Source organism: Durio zibethinus, chromosome 7 (assembly GCF_047325235.1).
Source record: "Durio zibethinus cultivar Kanyao isolate XHJ-2024 chromosome 7, ASM4732523v1, whole genome shotgun sequence".
In the NCBI taxonomy this organism is placed as follows: Eukaryota; Viridiplantae; Streptophyta; class Magnoliopsida; order Malvales; family Malvaceae; genus Durio; species Durio zibethinus.
Window position 1 is genome coordinate 17,854,697 of NC_143168.1, and position 18,961 is coordinate 17,873,657.

The 18,961-nt window shown below is 32.8% G+C and overlaps 2 protein-coding genes and 1 pseudogene across 4 annotated transcripts; 1 reads left to right on the plus strand and 2 right to left on the minus strand.

The window, feature by feature from the left end:
- Positions 1-221: 221 nt before the first annotated feature.
- Positions 222-6,743, minus strand: LOC111276877 (pentatricopeptide repeat-containing protein At3g18110, chloroplastic-like). Of its 2 annotated transcripts, XM_022862809.2 has the most exons (4): positions 2,866-6,741; positions 2,563-2,763; positions 1,634-1,724; positions 222-1,003 (listed from the first exon to the last, which is right to left on the minus strand). In XM_022862809.2, the coding sequence occupies exons 1-4, from the start codon at positions 6,432-6,434 to the stop codon at positions 473-475; spliced, it is 4,392 nt and encodes a 1,463-aa protein (XP_022718544.2). In that variant the 5' UTR covers positions 6,435-6,741; the 3' UTR covers positions 222-472. The 2 variants fall into 2 exon arrangements, with proteins under 2 accessions (XP_022718544.2, XP_022718545.2); XM_022862810.2 differs by lacking the exon at positions 2,563-2,763 and having other exon boundaries at positions 2,866-6,743.
- LOC111276878 (uncharacterized) lies at positions 6,630-12,328 on the plus strand (annotated as a pseudogene). The gene is made up of 6 exons (XR_016343535.1): positions 6,630-6,749; positions 6,825-8,071; positions 8,688-8,840; positions 9,013-9,084; positions 9,178-9,302; positions 9,799-12,328. The product of XR_016343535.1 is annotated as an uncharacterized LOC111276878 (transcript).
- Positions 12,329-13,026: 698 nt separating this feature from the next.
- Positions 13,027-17,131, minus strand: LOC111277725 (late embryogenesis abundant protein At5g17165-like). Its single transcript, XM_022864136.2, has 2 exons — positions 16,778-17,131; positions 13,027-13,544 (listed from the first exon to the last, which is right to left on the minus strand). The coding sequence occupies exons 1-2, from the start codon at positions 16,912-16,914 to the stop codon at positions 13,268-13,270; spliced, it is 414 nt and encodes a 137-aa protein (XP_022719871.2). The 5' UTR covers positions 16,915-17,131; the 3' UTR covers positions 13,027-13,267.
- Positions 17,132-18,961: the final 1,830 nt, after the last annotated feature.

Sequence of the window (18,961 nt, forward strand, 5' to 3'; positions counted from 1 at the left end):
GTGTTAACACATGAACACACATGAACAGATATGGATGCATTTGTCGTTTGTGACTGTATACCCTCATGTGTCTATTGGGTTCGCATGGGAGTTTTCTGTTTGTGGGTCTGTCTGTGCACAATCACTCGTCTCCTAATTTGTCAATTGCATTTTTTAAAAGATCAGAAGTATAATGCACATTTAACAGATGTTAAAGGTAGAGGTTTACCGGGGAACAAATATTTGTAAGTCCTAAATATTTACCATGCTGACATCGAAACTACAGATAATAGAGGTAAAATTTGCTAATATTTAATATAGTTATGCCATCTTCTGTATACTGAAGCTTGAATTTACACAAGGTTTTCTTTTGTAATTTCTTTAATCAGGATTTTCTTTTCCACAGTTGAAACCATTACAATTTAAACCTTGATTATTGAAATTAAAAGTCCATTACTTTATCAACAAGAACGTGGCAATAAACAAATTAAGTTTAATCAACATTTAACAAGGGTCTCCGCATGAATTTTCTCTTTCTCATTTTCTTGATCATCCTTGTCCTTTTGTACCCTACTTCTTTCTTCAGTTTTTCTAATTTCTCTTGACGTCCCTTTATTTCAGCTTGAATGGCTTTGTCTCTTTTGTCATCAGATAGCACAGCCAGTCTTGCAAATTTCTTTGGCCACACCAATCCAAGTCTCTCAGTTATGTCCTTGAATGCAGGAACAAGACCACGTCTGATGAAACATCCTTCGATTAGTTGCATTGAGTTTAGTTCGGGAAGAGATGGGGCATCCTTTAATTCCAGGTCCAAGCAGAAGGGTGAATCCTTTAACCACATCCTAAGGGAATGAGCCTTAGCTACAAGGAGGCCACTGCGTGTTTTGCAAGGAAGAAATGGAGAGCCCATCTCCCAAAGGCATGCTTTCAATGTACTATTAACAGAAACCATGTTGTACTCTGACGTCCCAGTTATCAGGACAACTGATTTTGGAGACTCTGGATACCCTTGCAACGCAGCATCCTTCCATATGAAAGCATTCCTAAGTTAGAGATACAATAATAATGACCAAAAAGCCTGGTTGAGAACACGGATGCATATAAGTGGGATCAACAAAGTGCCAGAATTTGGATCCTTAGCCCCCAAGACCACCCTCAATCCAAAAATGCATCATTCGAAAATAAATATAATAAAAATGCATTAAACTAAATCAATCTCCTTATTGGCCTGCAAAAAGAAAAACTACGATAATGTTTAAACCTGATAATTTAAAATACAATACAAAAACAAAACAAACACATGAAAGTGACAAGATAATTTTCATGTTTTACATATATTAGACACGAAATAAACAGGCATGGATACACATATTAATAGATCTCGAATCTCCTTAGACCCTGGAAATGCATTAAATAAAATAAACCTGTAGTGTTACAGTTATATATTAGCATCACCAAGACCACCATTGATTGCAGCAATAGCAACTAATGATAATAATTAACAAGAACAAGTTAGGTATGTAAAAGATATAACTTACTTTTGTTATTGTTATTTGCAAGCGGGTGTGGTTTATATGTTAGTAAGATTACACCTTCTGATTTTCAACCTCAGAACAATTCAAAAAGAAACTAATAAATGGTTAAGAGAGCTTGCCTGCATATGATCAAGCCATAAAGTAAGAGCAACAAGAGAAGACCCAGCTGATAACTTTCTAAAATCAGCACCCCAATCTTTAACAGCCACCCTGAATCAGAGATGCTACAATGATAAGGGAAAGAAATACTGTATATAAATTATATCAGTCCAATTAGCATTCAGTTCCTATCTATGATTATGCATGCATAAAATAGTAACAAAACCCTACGGTTCTACATTTGTATCAGAGTTCCTTGCAGCTTCAGTACTTTCCTATGGTTAATTTTGTTTTGATGCAGGATCTTTCAGATCAGCACTAGCTGTTGAGATAAATTGGAGATGTTGAGTTTTAAGGATGTAATTATGCTCACAATCTATAATGGTAAACACAAAATACTGAGTCTAGGGGTATTTGGGTGCTGGAATCAGAGAAGCAGTAATGCAGTATAGAGAAGCCAAGAAATCACATCACATCTAGGGTTTCCCAGGCTACTCAACTTATACAGGAGAAGGCACTCACAGCTTAATTGCAAACAAAATTTTCTGCTACAGCAAGCATATCCTAATACCTAAAGGACTAGACCTCCAAATTAGGCAGAAAGAGAAAAAAAAAAAAACTCCATTTGACTAAACCACAGCAGTAAACTAATTAAAACTGCATTTTAAGATATAATAAAAATTTTGATACTCCATCACAGTTCCAGCATAATCTGAAATCATCAAGATATGTTTGAGTCAAGAAACTACGAAACCCTAGATATAATAAAATTGCAGCAAAGTGACATGGTAATGTAAAAGTAGACTCAATATTAAAAATCCTCGGATTGTTCTGAAAACCCTCTTTCTCTCAGACGAGCTTTAAGAACTTTCTTGACATGGGAACAGAGTTTCAAAAAAGTTAGGTAAAGAGGTGATGAAAAACTGAACCTATCACTATTAGAACCTACTTGAAAACATCATGGTGATAAATGTTCTTCTTGACTGCCAATTGGAAAACCCATGAGGCAGTGGCTCGAAGCTCAAATGCCCACAACAGATCCTCCAAGGCGTTGACAAAGTTAAAGGCTGCATTGTCCTCTACAGGTTTTAGCTTCTCAAGACAATATTCTAGCTCTGAAAATAGTAACTCAGATTTTTCTGTCATAAGCCTATATAACAACAATAATTATCAGTAATTATAAGGAAGAAACTAAGGAAATGAAAATCTGTCTTCAAGACCATTCTCTTGCTCTAAACTGAAAAAAAAAAACCTGATGGGAAGATCAAATCCAGCATCTCGAAGTGCATTTAAGAGGACAATGGCTTCACTTGTGTGTTGGGACAAACTTGCAGCCCTGATAAAGCATGTCCATATTCTGTGGTCTACTTCCAAGCCCTCTTTCTTCATTTCCATAAGCTTTTGAATTCCAACATTATAATCTCCATTCTTGAGATAAGCATTAATGACTGAACTATATGGTAGTGTAGTAAGATTTAATCCTGTTTCTTTCAAATTAGTAAGGACTTTTTCTGCTTCCTGTGGCAGTCCAGAACTTCCATAAGAAACCATAAGCAAGTGCATTGTGGCAATAGTGGGTTCCACTCCGGCTTCTTTCATCATGCTTAACAGGCTTTCAGCTTTGGAATGGTTTCCAGAATTTCTAAATATTTTCATCATTGTATGATAGAAAGAGCGGTCTAATTTATAGCCCTTTGAATGCAACTCGTTGAATAATTCCTCAGCTTCTTCCAAGAGCTGCTGCTTGCCAAATGCCGAAATCAGACTTTTGTAGGTGTCCAGTTTTGGTTCTAAACCCACCTTCCTCATTTCATACATCAGAGATAATCCCTCTTCAGGTCTACGATCTCTGCAGTACATTATTATCAAAGTGTTGTAAGTGTCCTCATCTGGTTCAAGTCCGGCTTCCTTAATCTGTTGATATATTTGAGCTGTCTTTTTGTAATCCTCAATTCCTGAGTAAAGCTTTAGCATAGAATTCCAAATTGAAAGATCAGGCTTAAATCCTGCTTCTTCCATTTCAGAGACCATTGCTTCAACATCCCTCACTCGTTTTCCCTTGCAAAACAGCTGAATCATTATCCTGTAAAGATGCATTGTAGGAAAATACCCTGCAGCTTTCATTCCACTGTATATCTTTTTCACCTCAAAGACGTTTCCAGCTTGTGCAAATGCATCAAGCATCAGAAGAATAGAACTCTTGCTTATTTTAAAACCCATATCTTGCAACTCCTCGATTACCACATAAAGCTCAGTCAATCTTCCATCGACAATCAGTGCTTCCAAGAGACCATTAATGGAATCTACTGTTGGCGAAGGACCATCTCTCATCATAGTATTAAAAACAGCTCTCGCTTGTTCATAGCAACCACTTGCAGCATAAGCTTGTATTAAGGCATTCCAGATCTTCCGATCCACATTCATGTATCTTTGTCTAACAATACCCACCACACTTTCAGCTTTCTGCCACAGCTTCACTTTTCCATACGCTTCAATAACATCAACATAAATAAAGGAATCATTAAGCAGAATATCTTTCAATTGTGCCTGATTAATCAAACAATGTGCCGCCTCAGGGAAGCCCATTTTACAATATACCCTCACCATACTTTTGAAGATACATTCGGAGGGTTCAACACCACAGAATCTCATGTCAGTAAAAATCTGAGAAGCTTCGGTTAGAAGTTCATTTTCTTCACAGCATCGAATAAGGGACTCATACATGGTAGAACTCCTGCTAAACAAACCAGAGTCTCTAGCATTACTGTACTCCTTCAAGGCAGCATCTAACTGGCAAGCCTCACAAAGCATGACAACTAGAGCTTCAGTTATCAGTTGATTAGATCCAGCAGCATGTTCTTTCAGGAACTCAAGTAATTCACATGCTTCTTTGTGTCTGCCAGATGAACTGTATGAACTCAAAATCGACAACAAATTCTTGTCATCTAGTTCATCTCCATTACTTATGCCCAATCTCAGCATCTGTGTGGCAAGGTCGTAGCATTCACCCTTGACAAGAAAAGAAGAAACAGCCTGAGAATTCATACCACATAGTTCTTTCATGTCTCCGACCACCATTTCAATATCTTCCGTTTTGTTTTCCTTTCTTAGTGCCTTAAGCATCACCTCATAAAGGGTATGATCTGGTGTGAAGCCATCACGAACCATTTCTCGATACAACGCCAATGCCTTTGTTATCTCATTACACCTCAAAAGGATATCCAACATGACAGAGTATGCCAAGAAATCAGGTCTAATCCCAGACCTTCGCATGCAATTGAATGTCTCCTCAGCCTCCACGGCCATTCCAGCCTTGGCATATCCACAAATCAAAGCACTATAAGTCCGCACAGTAGGTTTAACACCTACATCCAACATTTCTGACATCAAATTAGAAGCTTCTTTTATCTTATTTGCTTTACCTAAGGAGTCAATCAAGACAGTATATGTTACCACATCTGGATTCCGCCCTGAAAATTTCATGTCCCTGTAAAGCTGCAATCCCAAATCATGCTGGCCCTGCTTCCCATACATGTGAATAATTGTATTATAGGTCATCTCATCTTTACCAAACCCCATTTCAACCATTTCTTCACAAATCTCTTTTACCTTATCCACATTGCCTTCTCTTGCAAAAGCATACAATAATGAATTATACGTGACTGCATCTGGGAAAAACCCTTTAGACTCCAAATCTCTAAAAAGCTGCTCAGCTTTATACGCTATCCCACATCTCCCGTATACCGAAATCATAGCATTATAAGTCCATAAATCAGGTTGACAATTATGACTTTCCATATCATCAAAAACCTTCATTGCCTCCTCCAAATTTGGTTCTCTTGAACAAGCACTAATAAGAGTATTATACGTTATTATATCTGGCCTAAGACCAGACCTCCTCACCTCATTCAAAAGCTCAACAGCTAAATCAGGCAACATAGCTCCTGCTTTCAATCTAGCATTTATTAAAGTATTGAAACTCACAAGGTCAGGCTCACACCCTCTCTCGCGAATTAAATCAAGCAGCTCCTGCACCTTTTGAAACCTCCCATTTCGCGCATAAACACCCATCATTGCATTATAAACCTGGACTGTATTCCCAACAGCAGGTTCAGCCCTGATAAAGATTTCAACAGCTAAAGCCTCCTGATTGGCCCTCCCCAACACAGCCAAGATAGTAGCAAGCATCCTGGCATTAGGGGAATACCAATGTCTCAAATTTAACCACTCATACACTTCCAGGGCCCGTTGCCAGTTCTCCTGACCAACATATTTCACTACGAAGCAAAAATCAGTTGGTGTCATCTGAACTTTCCTATCATCCAAAACATCAGCAACAAACTGGTCCTGTTCCAATCCCAAAATCCTGTCGGTCAAAAACTTCACTCTTTCTCTCCAATCTTTGGCCCTTTTTAAGGCCAGTTTAGTCGTTTTCTTAACTCTAGTCTTACTAATTCTCCCCAACTTTTCCTGGGTCTCGTCATTCCCTTCCAAAGTTTCAGACTCTGAGGATTCTGAAGATAATTCAGCTTCTTTAACTAAATGGGTCAGTTGAGGCGAGGTAGTTGAAAATTGGGTTTGGCTTAAAGGGTAAGTTTCAGCTAGTTGAAGTTGAAGGTGAGGCCATCTCTCTGATGGGGAGGCTCTGCTATAGCTAAATTCGTTGCTAGAACTGTTATTAGCACCATTGCTATCATTAGCCTGTTCATTTGGCAAAGGAGTTGAGAGGTGGGCAGAAAAGCAAGAAAGAGAGATGTTTTTGCATACCTTTGGAATAGGAGATGCAAAGGGTACAAGCCCTCCAGTGCAGGACATGGCCATGGCCAATGTCTTGTCCCCTAAACATTCAAGTCGAATGCTGGAGAAGAAAACAAGATAAAAGATATTTCTCTGATTTTGGCGGGGGTGCGGATATGTTTACTGGGTAGAGAATGGGTTTGGGCATGGGTTCGGCGGCCCATCCGACTTCTGACCCAATTAAATTCCTTCAAAACCCGTCCCTGCATGTCAATTTTCAAACAAAGAATATGTGAGGAGAACTCAAAACACGAAATATGGGAGCTTCTGATTCTCCACTTCTGCTTAAGTACTTCTCTTTAAGTAGCAAACGAATGAACAAGGAATGAAAAACCAAAGGTAAGAACTTCAACTTAGTTATATCTTCTTTTCCTTCTTGTTTATTTCTTCAAGTATTCCTTTTTTTTTTTTCAGTTACGTAGTTTGAACTTGGAAATTCAAGACATATGAAGTTTACATGAGAATGTAAGATGCATCTTACTTTATCAGTTCCTCTTTTAACTTATGGTAGCTGTTTCAAATTTGGTCTAAACCAAAGCCACTTTAATCCTCTATGCTTCTCCAGACGGATAATAACTATAATAACAGAGTCGAGCAAGTTGCTTTAACAGAATTCAACAGGAAAAAGCCCATTTTTAAGCACCCATTTGGGTCTAATAGCGGAGAAGAGCTTTCCACAGAGTTACACAACCAAAAGATTCAAAGGTATTGCAAAATAGGAAATATAGATAAGGCTATGAAACTTGTTGCTCAATTGGAGGCTTTGGGTTTTCATCCGAATTCTATTTCTTATGGTTTTTTGATTGAGAGTTTGGGAAGTGTTGGTAGGACATTAGAAGCTGATGCCTTGTTTCAGGAAATGATGTCTTGTGGATTTATACCTAGGATAAGATTGTTTAATGCTTTGCTTAAAGGGTTTTTGAGGAAAGGTTTGTTGGGGTTAGCTGTTAAGGTTTGGTGATAATGGATCAAATAGGTATTTGTAAAAATCAGGAAACGTATGAGATTCTTTTGGATTATATGTTAACGCGGGATGGTTGGAAGATACATGGATGGTAGTGAATGAGATGAAGAAAAATGGGATCCAACTGAATTCGTTTGTGTATGGTAAGGTTATTTGTCTTTATAGGGACAATGGAATGTGGAGGAAAGCAATAGGCCTTGTGGAGGAGATTAGGGTGAAGGGGATATCTTTGGACAGGCATATTTATAACAGCATTATTGATACATTTGGAAAATATCGACAGTTAAGTGAAGCTTTAGAGGTGTTTGAGAAAATGAAACAAGAAAGTATAAGGCCTGATATAGCAACATGGAATTCTTTGATTCGGTGGCACAGCAAGGCTGGAGATCTCAGTAAGGCTCTTGAGTTGTTTACTGAGATGCAGGAACAAGGATTATATCCTGACCCAAAGATCTTCATGAGCCTTATTAGTCGATTGGGAGAACTTGGGAAGTGGGACACAATAAAAAAGAACTTTGAGAACATGAAATGTAGGGGATATCGAGAAGTTGGGACCATTTATGCAATCTTAGTTGATATTTATGGACAATATGGGAGATTTCAGGATGCTGAGAATTGCATATCTTCTCTTAAGTCAGAAGGCCTCCTACCTTCCGCCAGCATGTTTTGTGTCTTAGCAAATGCTTATGCTCAGCAGGTGCAGTGTCCCCTTTCTGAATTTTCAATCCTTTTCAACTTTTTTCTGGGTCTGGTCTTCGATGTGTATTTATTTTTGCAAGAGATGATGCTTTGTTTCTTTTACATTGCAATTTAGCACACTAAATTTTCCGTTGCACATAATTTTGAATTTTACAAAACAATTCATTCACTGAACCCATAAAAACATTTATATATAATCTCAAATGAAACAATCCCGCTGCAGTAGGCTTCAGTACCTACCAAAACAACTTAATTTCCTTGTGAAGACTAAAATTAGAATTCTGGCTCTTCTTCTATAAGTGCTACTGAGGATTAACTGAAAAAGTTCAGATCACAAATAAGCGCTAAGAGACTTTAGCTGCTCTAAGTTGGCTTAGTCTGAGAGTAAATTTGGCTGCAAGGGATAACAGAACTAGGCTTGCAATTTTTTTTTTATCTTTTTTTGCTGATTAATAACTGATAAGAAGCCTCTCTCTGATTAAGTAATATAATATTGGATGGCATCTTGGTGAGCCATTGCTTTCAACTTTGATCTGGTGAATGCTAAATTTATTTGATAAAAGTAGATGAAACCTTTGTTCTGCATGCTGGTCTAAAACTTTTTTGCTGTGCAGGTATTTTGTGAACAGACCGTTAAGGTTCTTCAACTCATGGAAGCAGAAGGCATTGAACCCAATATTGTAATGCTGAATGTGTTGATCAATGCCTTTGGTACAGCTGGGAGATATGAGGAGGCATTATCAATTTACCAACATATAAGAGAAAGTGTGAGCCTTTTTGTTTTGCATGATTTAGAATGAACTTGTGGTTTTTTTTTTTTTAACTTTAGGAGGGGGGATGTTAGGAATGATAACTAGTGGTGCAGGACCCTCTATTTCTTCCATCAATTTATCTTTCAAGATGCTTTTTTCTAATTTTGACTTTCTTATTGTTTTGAAGGATATTAGTCCAGATGTGGTTACCTATAGCACGCTCATGAAAGCTTTTATTTGAGCCAAGAAATTTGATAAGGTGCTAAGTGCAAAGTCTCTGAAGTTACTTGATTAGCTGCATATTTGTCATTTATGATATTTTGCTAATGCATGTTTGTCTTCGGCCAGCTAGGTTCCTGAAATATACAAGCAAATGGAATCCTATGGATGCACTCCTGATAGGAAGGCTTGGCAAATGTTACAAACTGCCTTGATGGTTCTTGAACAGAGCCATTGTAGGTATTACACGAGTCTTAGGTATATATTTGGTTTTAATGTTGGTAACAACTAATAACGCAGACTGGAACCACATAGTTCTTTATAGTTTGATTGCTTCAGGAGTTGATTGATGTTGCTAATACCGTATATATTTGGTTTTAATGTTGGTAATAACTAAAGACTGGAACCACGTAGTTCTTTATAGTTTGATTGTTTCAGGAGTTGATTGATGTTGCTAATAACGGGTGACCTAATTTGATGTTAAAGATATATTGTCTACTCATGTTATGTTCACTTCCCAAATGCTGTGGCTCTAACTAAGCTGCACTTATTGTTTTATAAAATTTCAGAACAAAGATGCATAAGTTTGTAAACTATATAGATTTGTCACTCGGAATTGATTATTGAACACCTTGCTAAAATGTGCACCTATAAATATACCGATGTTTGGAAATTAAGTAGGTAATGGTGCATTGCGACGTAGTAATCCCTAGTCGAAAGAATTTTCTTCTAACAGTACATTGATGACTTGCAGGAATTATTGTCTGACTCCAAAAGATGAAGGTTCTGAAAGCTATTTCCTAACCGCCCCCCATTGATTGGCTTGTCTCTGAAGTTGAGATTTCATCAAAGCTAATCCAAGTACGGTCCAAGATGGTATCCTTGATGGAAGGTTGAAAACTGAGAGAAAGAGAAAATGGAGCTGTGAAACTTGTGGAAAAAGGGTGTTTAATGACTTCTATGAACTGAAGAGAATTTAGTAGGAAGCAGGTGGAATTGTGATGAAGGTCTTTGATGGGATGGTATATTTTACTTGCATAAGGATAAAATAATGAGCTGTGAAAACTGAAAGGGTGAAAATATGATCTACTATTGTGTCCCCAGTTTTTTAGTGCAGAAATGAAGAGAGAGAACCTAGATTAAACTGCTCTTATGTAACGGCAGTGAGCTTTACAAGATTTTATAGGTGAGATTCACCTGATTTAAGTGATAAGAAAGCTTTGGTTGAAACAATCTAGTTTATTGGAGAACTGATTGCATTCAGAATTTTAAAGTATGTCCTTATCAAAGCAACTGTTAATATCGGTTCCTTCCTCTGCATTTGAAATCAGGAGTTCTCTGAATGATTATATTGATTCATCCAAAACATCAGGGAGTTACTTAGTGAAACTGTAATAATCTGATTTTTCTGTGTTAGTTCAGATCACTCTCTGATGCTCGTTGGACAGAAAAGGGATATTCAGATTTCAGGCTGCATGGATAATTAGATTTTACTCTATTAAGTGGTCGTCAAGCATTCTGTGATATTTGTCTGAAATAAATTGCTCAAAATTACTTTAGTTGGTTGATGATCGAATTAGGGATGTAAAAATAGATTACCCCATCTTTGTGGAGGTAGAAGGTACTATGAATGACCGGAAGAACTTCTAAAGTATTCTAAACTGATTTTTATACTAAAGCAAAGTCTACTTGGTATGTTGAGACAAGAACAGGACCATTGCTTTATTGTTGAAAAGGAATGCATCCTGAACCGTAGTAGTTATTCTTACTTCAATTCCTTTGGGCTCACGAATTGTCAGAGTAATAAGGTGGCAGAACAGGAAGACCCAAATAGTGCTGTTTTGCTTCTCCTTTCCTTGATTTTTGGCAAGTCTGTCTACCTTAACAACCTTGTTTCATCACTTAAATTTCTTAATATCTTCACTCTCAATACTTATTTTTTGTTTTCTTCACCGGGTGTTGGGATAAGAGTAAACAAAATCTTTATATTAGGAGATGCTACAGGCAGTGCGGCCTCCTTATGCAACCAGTCAATTTCAACCAATGTGACTCCTCAAAACTCACTTCACTTCACCAAATATCCCGAGTTGATTCTGCTTCTTACCCTTGGCATTCTGGTAAAAATATAAAAAGTATTATGTTATTGTTAAATTAATTGATTTGTATTATTATCACTTAATCAGAATATAATTGAAGATTGTTACATATTGTTCTACAATAGAAACAAGTAGACAACTTCAGATTGAAAATTATATTATTCTCAAAGATTTGATCTTTGAGACTTTATATTTGTAGTTAGTAGACATTTCAAATTTCCAACTACTGTTGTTACTTAAACCTGAGATTTCATTGTTAAAAAAGTTATGCTTCAACTGTTACTGATATCTCCGGCGATAATGACATCATTATTGTCATGATATGCATGGTTCTTGCGCATCTGTTTTGATGATACTTTGAAGATAAGTTATTACATGGATTTATATCTTAATCATTCATGGTTGTCAATTCATGTGGGTCTAATGTCAATTGCATGATATCTTATTTCGTGGAATGGTTAAATTTTCATAATTATTTTGTATCCAACATGGTCCCTTCTGGCAAGTGTTATGCCAACTTGGATGGTCCATCTTATCTTTACCTTTACCAGGGATAGCAGCTTCCATCATATCTTAACTTTTTTTAGGTTTTCTCAAGTATATAAAACTGAAAAATTAGGAAAATATGAAGCAAAAATAAAATATTTCCTCATTGAAGGATATCTTAAAAGGATGGTTTATTTCTATATTTTACAAAGGTCATATTTCTACTCTAGTTAAAGAGCTGTATTCCTGAAAGGTCGATGAAAATGGTTGAAAAATGACCTCTAACCCAGCATAGAAAACAGAAGGGGCCGGCTTTAGCTTATTGTTGTTGGCATTGCTCAATCGCCTACACCTTCCACAACCAATGGGCTCTCATTTCCTGCTACATTTTTATTTTTTAATAAAAGCAGGACCACAGACCACTGGCAGGCAATAAGCAAAATGCTAAACCCTGATGTCTATTTGGGTTTTCCTCTTTTTTTGTTTTTTTCAAAAAATTCCTGCTATACAAATTCTATCCCCATTTGACCTACTAGCATGAGACCTTTTCTCTCTTATGGAATATAAAGGGCTGAAATAGCATCCATTGTCTAGAAAGTTTGACTGGAAATTTTTTTATCTCATCATACCACTTGCAATTTCAATTAAACGCTTTATCTTATTTGTATTAATTAAATCCTTTTATCGAGAAAAAAAAAATTTTGGCCCACAAAACAAAGAAAAAAAAATGAAAATATATGACCTTCAAAGTGGAAAATCCTTTTATTCTTCTTTTGCTGTAAACTATATGGCATAATCTTGAAGCAAAATATGTATTAAAAATTGTTTTCGACTGAAGTTAAAGATTTTATATTAAAAATCTTGAATTTAAATCATTAAAAAAAAACTCTGAAATTGAACAGGGTGTCCTGTCTGGGATCTGACAGGGTGATCATGTTGAGGGGTGAAAACATAAGGCAAAACAATAGGCAAAACATTAACATAAATTAGAGAAAGCAATTGCAAAGGTTTGGTGCGATCAAACAAATCCCACATGTCTCACCCACGCGAAATAGACCACAATTTTTTGTCCCGGGATGTCATGATATGACGGGCTTGCTCGAAGTCAGGAAAATAGGAATATGAAACCAATTTTCTGCTGTAAATGCTTGCAAATGTAAATGATACGAAAATCATACGAAATAAATTGTATAATTTAAAATTTTAATAAAAATTAATAATAAATTTGATAAAAATAAAATATATATTTTTTATATTTGATATATTAATATGAATTATAATTCGATAATTTTTATATTTTATACATATTTAATATAAAATAGATAAAATACAGACAAATGAATAGCAGCTAAAAATTAAGAGTTAGAGCAAGAAAATCATAGAAATGACAGCTGATACCATAGACGAAATAACCAAAGATTTCATAGGAAGATACCGAGCAAGCATTGCAAAGAAAACTTCGTATGTTACATAGTTCATAGTAACTAGATACACAAATTCCCATATAACAGCCATCCAGATACCCCAACTATATATTTTTACTAGCTAAAACATAGACATTAAACCAGGGTTTTCCAACAGTACTTTATTAGATTGAAGCAAGACTTTAAAATCACACTTACTGTTATCTAGACTTTCTCCTTAGTGATGGTGTGGCTTCTCCAAGTCCTCAATACTTGTGGGGCGGAACCAGGCCTTTTCCTCCAGGACCGAGTTCACGCCACCATTGGCAAGGGAGGAACGGAAGCCCTGCTCCCCACCTGCAGATGCGTCAAGCTCGGTAGCAGGGCCAAACACCCCAGTCTTCGGGTGTGGTGCCCAGTACTTGTCTGATTGAGGCTGAATCACATCATCAGGAACAACAGATGAATGGACCTGATCGTCCAGGTTCTTGTCATATGCCGATGCGTGAGCACTCCTGCACATATCATAACAACTTCCATGATCAGGATTGGTTTCAATCTTACCGTCTTAAAGTTGTATGCTAATAGTTCTGCTACTACCAGAGAAGCTAACACTACATTGACCATGCTTGATCAAAGAAACAAACATGCCATCAATAGCAACAATGTCAATAAAAAACGATACTATGAAAATTGTTACTTTCAATTGCTTCATTGTTTATTCAATTTACAAATTAAAAAAAAAAAATCAAATTTTGAACCACTGTTCTAGATTTGAATTTCATTTTAATAGAGGATCTAATTAACAGGTGTTTATAGTCCCCATTAATATGCTTTTATAAAAATATAATCTTAACTAGTGCTTTTGAAACACCAGTTAACGTTTCCCTTTAATTTAATTAAAAGCTTTAAAAATGATTGTTAATTACAAGTTGAGTAAACTACAGTAAAAAGGACAGCAAGGGTGGGTGTGTAAATTTTGTGGCAGATAGTGAAGGGCAGGTGAAGCATCAAAAGCCAAGAGAGTCAAGATATTCCATTCAAATACCCAGAAGAAAATGAATATGATAAAACACGTGACCAGCGTCTGACTCGATCAGATAACTACCTCCAACCGACCAAACTTTTCCATCTTTATTTGTTTATTTTCTTGCATTTAATGTTTTGATTAAAACATTTATCATGTTTCACTATATAAAAATTTTTTACGTGAAACATGACAAATCAAGTCTTCAAATTTTTTTTTGTTAATTGAGCATTAGTTTAAATAGCATGCGTGTTACTTAAAATTTTTTGAAACATGACAAATCATGCGTTGAATTTTTTTTTCGTTAATTGAGCATTAGTTTAAATTTTAAATCGAAATGCATGTCACTCAAAATTTTGAAAATTACACTTTTGAGAAAATTTAAGTTCTATAAAATTAAAAAAATTAAAGATAGATTAAAAATAAAAAACGTTGAAAATCTTTTAAAAATTCATTTTATCAGATGAAGTGTCCATTTAAAAATAATTTTAATTAGTATTATATCTTGTAACTTAGTACACTGGCTAACATTTGCTTGAAAATAATATGCTGTTGTAACTAATCAACATATTCATCAAAATTATTGTATTGTATATTTACGTTATTTTTTTCCTATTATTTTTTCACAAGGATTGTTTGAAACCCTATAGAATCCTCCTATGCTTTTAAATTACATGGTTATTAATATAATTAATGTGATTATTCATTAAACATATTTTAAAAATTAAACTTAAAGCCAATGTTAACTATAGAATAGGGTTTTATTTTTTTATAAGACTGTAGAAGGGGCAAAACCAATAAAACCAAAAAAATTAAATAAATTAACGCATGTTGATCCAAGTAATAAAGAACCTAATTTTCTTAAGCAAGCTTTCAATTCGAGCAATAAAAAGTTTGATTTTTTTAAGTAAAGTTTCGATTTCAAATTTTGTAAATAAAATTTTTTTTTTGAAAGAACTTAATCCCTTATGAGATTTGATCTAATTCAATTTTAAATTAATTAAAATCCAAAATAATTGTCAGACAAGATCTCAAACAAACAAATAAATAAATAAAATGTAAATTGAAAATTAAAAATTAAAAATCACTTTTCTAGAAAAGCCCAATATAATATTTAAATCGAAATGCATGTTAGTTAAAATTTTGAAGATTACAATTTTTAAAAAATTTAAGTTTTATAAAATTAAAAAATTAAAGATAAATTAAAAATAAAAAACGTTGAAAACCTTTTAAAAAATTTATTATCAGATGAAGTCTTCATTTAAAAAAAATTTTAATTAGTACTATCTCTTTTAACTTAGTACCCTGGCTAACATTTGCTTTGAAAATAGTATGCTATCGTAACTAATCAACATATTAATCAAAATTATTGTATTGTATATTTAAGTGATTTTTTTTTCCTATTATTTTCTCACAAGCATTGTTTGAAACCCCATAGAATCCTCCTATGCTTCAAATTACATGGTTAGTAATATAATTAATGTGATATTCATTAAACATATTTTTAAAAATAAACTTAAAGCCAATGTTAACCATAGAATAGGGTTTTTATTATAAGACCATAGAAGGGGCGAAACCAATAAAACCATAAAATTAAATAAAATGTAAACTGAAAATTAGAAATCACTTTTCTACAAAAGCCCCATATAATAAAGGGTAATAAATTCTAATTAAATTAAATTAAATGTAATTAAAAATTATTTTTATAAAATTAAAAATTTTCAGACTATATAGTAGTATTCTTTACGCAAAAAGAATGTAACTTTTTATTAACGTTTGTTGATTTGAGTGATAAAAATTATGATTTTTTGTAAGTTTAGATTTTGAGTATTATAAATAAAAAATAAATAAAATTTATAAAATTTGATCTGATTTAATTTTAAAGTAATCGAAATTTAAAATAATTATTGAATATCAGAAGATTTAAGACAAAAAATATATAATTTTTATAAAATTAAAAATCATTTTGTGTAAAAAAGGGCAAAAAAACTTAATTTTTACTAAAATCGAAAAGAAAAAGAAATGAAGGTGAATAAACGATAGGTGTCCAATAGGCGACAAAAGGGTCGTGTGTCCTTATCCATTTATCGCTTCCCTTGCCAGGCCCCACCCTGCACCGAGTACGGCATTTCCACTCTGTACGAGATTTTTTTATTGAAGCAATTAACAGTTCTACACTTTTATTTTAATCGGATGTCAATTTATGCATTTATATTTTATATCGTATGTATTTTATGTTAAATATAAAATATAAAAATTATTATATTATTTATTTTATTAATATATTAAATATCGAACAATTTTTTATTTATATAAAATTTCTTTTTAAAGCTTAAATCGTATCGTTTCTTATTTTTTCATGTATTTTGATTTTATTTAAAATTATTGGATCTATCAATAACAGCCCCTTTTCTTTCTATTTTTCTTGATAAAAATAAAATATGTATAAATTTAATTTAATAACTAGATTTAAACGGAGGAAATCAAAATAAAAAACAAAAGTAATGAAGCTTCTAAGGAAAATGATCGAAAAAGAAATGAAAACATTGTTTGGCAATTTAACAATAAATCAAAAAATATAGTAGAAAAAATGTAACATGGCAGACATAGTACAAAATTCAGCAAAGCACGAATCACATCAAACAGTACAACCTTAACAAGAAAGAAACTGAAAAAAGTGTAAAGGAAATGAAGGAAAATTAAGGGCAAGATAAAAAGAACCTGATAGTGAGAGCTACAGCAGGAGGAGAGGGAGTGGCGAAGTCGTTGAAGGGGGATGGTTGGCGAATGGAGGTGCGGTTAAGAAGTCGCTTCCCCAAGACGGCGATCCCTCCACCACTCTTCCAATTGGCTGCCATACAAGTAAGAAAAAGAAACAGAGAGAGAGAGAGGAAAGGAAACAAAGATGATGATTTGTTTAGTCCAAACAACTCCAAGGTGGGGTTATATAAAGAGAGAAAAGAGAGTTAAGTAGAAGGATCATGCCGATGCAGACTCGCTTTCCTACCCGTCTAACACCGCACCTAACCGCTAACCCACCTTCACCAACGAACCGTTTTCTTTCACTCTACCGTTACAACGGACTCCCTGCTGACTTTACGCCTTTTTAACAAAATTTTATCCTACTTTAGCAACATTTTTTTGAAACATTAAATATGGTGATATAATTAATAAGTAATAATAAATAAGGGCAACGGAAATTCAAATCCTATATATCTCAAGTCTCCATAGAAAGGTGAAATCGTTGAGCTCAATTTGATTTTTTCATAAAAGGGAGCACTAAGATTTCTATTCAATTTCATCTCAGTTATGCCACTTGCATTTACTATTTGTTAATAAAATGTTAGATTTTTATAATGCGTTTAAATAAAAAAATTTTAAAACATATCAACTTAAAAAAATAATATTTGTAATTGTATTATTTGGATAAATATTTAAAAAATTAAATATTAAAATTTGATGAGATAAAAATATAATTATAATAGATATAATAATATTAGAAATAAAAATATTAAATATTAAAAATGTAATATATGTGTCAAAATATAATTATAATAGATAAATAATAATATTAGAAAAAATATTAAATATTATAAATATGTAATATAGATGTTATTAAATTTTTAAAATGTACAAATATTACTAATAATATAAAAAAATTAAAAAAAAAAACTATAATGAGATTTTGAAGTTGGAATTGAAAAAAAAAAGTAGCATAAAAATTGAAAATACAATAAAGGTTAGTTTCTTACTTTATAAAATTAATTAATTTCACAAATTCCGTCGGTTGAGGTGGTGAAATTTGAAAAAAGAATTTTAGCTCTCTAAAATTTCTCATTCAAATTTTAAGGATTTTGATTATTTTAATTATTATTTTGTTAAACAAAACAAGACAGATAAAAATTTTTTAAGTGTGGTCCATTGAGTTTCCTAAAAAAAAAATTGATGTGATAAAAACATTAATAAAAAATTTAAACGGATAAATTTATAAAATTCAATAAAATATTAATAATATGTAAAAATTTTGAAAATATAATTTTATAATTCAAATTCGATTAGTACTACTACTTATTCAATAGTAAAAATTATGTTAAAAATTTTATTAAAAATATCTATATAAAAATATATCCAAAATTTTTAAAAAATTTTCAAATTTTACACACTTAATATATATAATAAGATTTTTCAATATATCAATTTTGATTTTTAATTTTAATTTTTATTTAATCATTCTTAATAAGAAACTTCACAAACTATACGAAAGAAATTAATTTAATCTAAGTCTTTTCTTACCAAAAAAATGTAATTTCATTTTAAAATTTTAAAAATCTCTCTACAAATTAAATCTTTTATTGAAATTCCTTATCTAATCCAAATGCACCATTAGTTCTAATAATATAATTCAATATTTGACAATCCTAAATATCCAATAAAATATACACCACTTGAATAAATGGCTAAAAGATTTTATTTTATAATTAAAAAATCTTCAGTAAAATGTTCGTAAATGAATTTAAATTATTATTTAAAAATTTATTTAGTTTTAATTTACATTAACTTAAAAGTACTTTCTATTAATCAATAAATTTTACATGTTAATGTGCATATTATTAATTGTAATTATTTTTAGCTATCATATTAATTTTATATATTTGTACAATATGCAATTATATATTCAATATATAATTATAATTAAAAAAAATTCACAAACAACGTGACAACAAATACTAATTAACAAAAATATCTCTTTATTTTAGTTATTTATTTCATTTAAAAACTTATGATTTATTGTAATAAAGCTGAATATTTTACTTTTGTTTCATATTAGAAATATACGAAAGAATATAAAATATATTTTTTAAAATTTTATCGAACTTGTGCATAAAGTTCGGTCAATATTATTTT

Bases quoted from the DNA above. Each gene is read 5' to 3' on its own strand.
- LOC111276877 (XM_022862809.2), bottom strand. From the start codon at position 6,434: ATGGCCATGTCCTGCACTGGAGGGCTTGTACCCTTTGCATCTCCTATT. The intron at 2,764-2,865 runs GTTTTTTTTTTT...GTTGTTATATAG, and splicing joins GGATTTGATCTTCCCATCAG to GCTTATGACAGAAAAATCTG. The intron at 1,725-2,562 runs GTAGGTTCTAAT...TCTCTGATTCAG, and splicing joins TATCACCATGATGTTTTCAA to GGTGGCTGTTAAAGATTGGG.
- LOC111277725 (XM_022864136.2), bottom strand. From the start codon at position 16,914: ATGGCAGCCAATTGGAAGAGTGGTGGAGGGATCGCCGTCTTGGGGAAG. The intron at 13,545-16,777 runs GTTCTTTTTATC...TGATATGTGCAG, and splicing joins GCTGTAGCTCTCACTATCAG to GAGTGCTCACGCATCGGCAT.